The 3,952-nt window shown below is 30.3% G+C and overlaps 1 protein-coding gene across 1 annotated transcript; it reads right to left on the bottom strand.

The window, feature by feature from the left end:
* LOC107629781 (apoptosis-inducing factor homolog A) lies at nucleotides 1,099–3,779 on the bottom strand. The gene is made up of 4 exons (XM_016332668.2): nucleotides 3,514–3,779; nucleotides 2,412–2,668; nucleotides 1,780–2,240; nucleotides 1,099–1,577 (listed from the first exon to the last, which is right to left on the bottom strand). Exons 1-4 carry the CDS (start codon nucleotides 3,609–3,611, stop codon nucleotides 1,317–1,319), a joined length of 1,077 nt encoding a protein of 358 aa, XP_016188154.1. The 5' UTR covers nucleotides 3,612–3,779; the 3' UTR covers nucleotides 1,099–1,316.

Below are 3,952 nucleotides of genomic sequence, written 5' to 3'. Positions count from 1 at the left end.
GGAGTAGAGTAATTTAAATTTTTTTTAATTATATTTATTTTTGATTTATTACTTGTAACCTTTTTTTTATCATTATAAAAAATAAAATATTTATGATTAATGTGCGTAAAAATAATAGTGTTAAAAAAATTATAAAAAGTTTAAAGAGTACGTTTTTAAATGATTATACAAACAAAAAAAAATAACAATAACCATTCTTTTATTTTTGATATTGAATTAACAACGGTGTCTTTTTTGAATTGTGAACTGTTGTGGTATTTTTTTAAATGTGAAACGAATTAATTTATAGAGTAAAAATTGAACCGTCTGATTTTTGAGAAGTACAAAAATTAGACCGTCCAATTTTTGGATACAGAAATCAAATCTTCTTATTTTTGTATTTAGATTTTTCGATTTGTGTTTAAAACAATTTTTTAGATATACAAATCAAAAAGTTTTATTTGTGTACCTCAAAATTTTTTAATATTTTTTAAATACAAATAGAAAGGTCTAATTTGTACATTTCTCACAATTTTAAAAAATACTATAAATTAAAATATTTAAGTATATCACGCATTCCACTCCTACCAACAAAAATTAGCTACACGAGGCAAGTATACATTGGTTATCCCTAGTCCGTACTCTGCTTCCTCGACTGAAATCAACTTTACCAATGGTAAAAAATGTCATAAAGAACCATACATGATGGAAAAAGGACTCTTAAATAGGCCCATTGGAAGTGCTTTAAGAATTCATTTAAAAAAAAAAAGTTAACTACTTAGCTGCTAATAACCCTAAAGCAAGGTAAATTAATCAAGAATAGCTCACAAGATTTCGTATGTAAGATTGAAGAAGGTTCTACCATATATAAATAAGATGCTTAATGGGAAAGAGAAATGTTATTTGTACACTAAAATCAGCCACTAAAATTATCTACTAATGTATTTGTATATAAATACATGTATGATTTAATTTATTTTCAATATGTATTTGTATTCCAGCATGTATTTTATACTGATGGTTGACTTTGGTAGCTGATTTTGGTGTATAGGTAGCATAATCCAATGGGAAAATGAGATGAAAAAACATATGTAAATAGATTTTTTAACAAAATCATAATAACATGAACATGTTTTGTTATCCAGATTTTGGATCCAATATTCAAAGTAACAACACTATACAACATCAAAATTATGAAAGAACAAGAAACACTACATGCACATTGGTATTAAGTGAATAATACAAATTAAAACACAAATATATAAACAAATGCATGACCCAACAACAACAACATGAAAAAATTCAAATTTTGAACAACAATAATAATAATATAATTATTAGGCTGCAAGTCCTAATTCCTTTCTTTTTTTACCAACAAACAAGTCCCCTGATTTGATCATGCCAGGGAACCTTCCAAGAATTGTCATGAATGGAAACTGAGCAACCCCATGTTTCCTTCCAAGTGAAACTATTGACATTGGTGCTTGTGCCTTGTATGTTCCCAATTTAGGTTCTTTGCCACTTCCTTCTATCAACACCTTCAAGTTCTTGGCAACTAATACACCATGAGCACTTGCAAACATCCCTTGTTTGATTTCCTGCAATTTCACATCAACACCACATTTCCATTCATTTGATTTTCTTACTCAAACAAACAAGTTGACAATGTAAAAGAGTTTATATTTGGCATCTCATTATATATTCTTGAGCAAAAAGTATAAACACAATATGACAAATACAAAGAGACAAAGATATATGCTTTCTGTTCCTAGTTTTAGAAAGTATAAAATGATGACTTACTTTGATATCTGTAATATCTCCAATTGCAAAAATGTTGGTCTTTCCCTTAACTCTCAAGTATTCATCAACTTTGATCCTTCCTTCATCATCCAAATGATCCTTCAATATAGTTTCTCTAAGCCATGCAGAACCAACAGGTTTCCCTATACACACAAAATGGGAATCTGCATCTATTGTCTCACCACCTGAAGTTTGATATGTCTTATTTCCTTCTGCAGAGTTGTTATCATTATCCAATTCCACAGATTGTTCCAATTTCACATCAACTTTCTTTGATTTGAGCCACTTCAGTGTCTTCCTTGAAGCTTTTGTACCAATGTATTCTAGCAACCTTGACCCTTTGTGGACTATGGTCACCTTCTTCTCTGGGAAATCGACGGCGATCTCGGCCGCCAGCTCCACCCCTGTTGGACCTCCACCAACAATCAAGATTGAGTTTGAGGACTTTATCTTTTCATTTCCTGCCAGTGGAGAAACAGCTTTAATCAATAAAATCAAATAGACATATACCTTGAAATAGCACTAGAGCAAGTTATTATATGCTTGAATTTTGATTAGAAATGAACACACCAATAAATAATAGTATTTGAAGTCTAATAAAATGAGAGGTAAGTTGTGTCTCAAAGTGTTACCTGCTTTGTATTGGTCAAGTCTTTGAGCCCTGGTTTTGGGGAGAGGTTCTGAGTGGCCAGTGGCAATAACAAGGTAGTCATAGGCAACATGGGTGCCATCTTGTGTGACAACTTGTGTTTCAGAAATTGAGGCAGCAGAGGACACAACAAGCTCACCTTTCTTGAAGTAATCTCTGTGGTTGATCAATATCCTCTCTGCAAATGATGGTTCCACCAATGCCCTCAACCCAGCCCATGGAATCTCAAAATACTCCTTTCTGTGTTAAAGTCAATGCAACCATTACATCAATTTAAATCTCTCCTTTCTTTCATTCTTTCACAACATACTCTTTTAGAGAATAACAAACAAATGTAAAAATAAAAACAAAAACACAATTTTTCTATTTAAGAATAAACACTCGAGTTGACGTTAAGAAAAATTTTAGATAAGATATTTTAGTACCCAACAAAATTTTATTCTTCAAAAGTCTTCGAAAATTACTTCCGTCAGATTGATCATTTTATCATTTTAAAAGGGATTAATTTGTCTTAGACGGTATTTTTTACTTAATTGTCTTATAATAAAATTAAGGAGAATTGTAGAGAGTTATAAGAATTTATTAGTTTTGGCCATCAGTAACTATCAATGTTTAAAAATATGGAATAAAGTATGTTGTTAGATTACTAAACTAAAAGAATTGCAAATAGTTAAGTGATGATAAAAAATAATAAATTTTAATGATCTACTAGCATTTTTCTAAAATTTATTAAGAGCTTATTTCTCCAACACGCATATTAAAAATTTGATTAAAAGTGATAAAAAAACTAATCTATCTGACAAAAATAATTTTAAAAAACTTGTAGAGAATAAAAAATTGTTAAGAAATTAAATGAGATCAATTTATGTGATTACTCTCTGATTTCTGTCAGCATCAACTTCCCAAACACTTTGTTCCTCCCAAGAGAAAGAGTAGAAACAGTAGGACAAGAGAGATCCATTCACAGTTCATGTTTCTAAATAACAAGACATCATTATTGATAAACAACAAAACAAAAAAAACACTTGATTAAACTACAAAGACAAGATGGATTTTGCAAGAACATATAAAAAGACAGAACTCACGGATCAATAAGAGTGACACTAGCTTGATGCTGAAGAGTATATGCAAGAATAGCACCAGCAACACCACCACCTACTATCACAACTTTCTTCTCAGCCATTTTTGTTTCAAAAGTTCAAAACTTTGTAATGATTGTTGTGTTCTTCTCTCAAAAGAGGATAAAGGGAACTAAATATATAGATGTCATGCGTCACTGCATCAATCATCAAAGTAAATTAAAAAGGGTGTCATGTTGAATTTGGACGTAAACAACTACCAAAGACAAAACAAATAAAACCATAGGGTCAACTTCCCACAACCTTATTGAGGTGTCTCCACTGAATGTTCTTAGAAGAAAAATAGCCCAATAATATAATATTCAAAAATCATGTTTCATGATCAAGATATATTTTCCTGTGGGAGAATTAAAAAAAAAAAAATAAATTAAGAGAAAATAGTCTA

Source organism: Arachis ipaensis, chromosome B03 (genome assembly GCF_000816755.2).
Source record: "Arachis ipaensis cultivar K30076 chromosome B03, Araip1.1, whole genome shotgun sequence".
NCBI lineage: Eukaryota > Viridiplantae > Streptophyta > Magnoliopsida > Fabales > Fabaceae > Arachis > Arachis ipaensis.
Note: the sequence above shows the minus strand (reverse complement) of the source record. Positions and strands in the feature narration are given on the sequence as shown.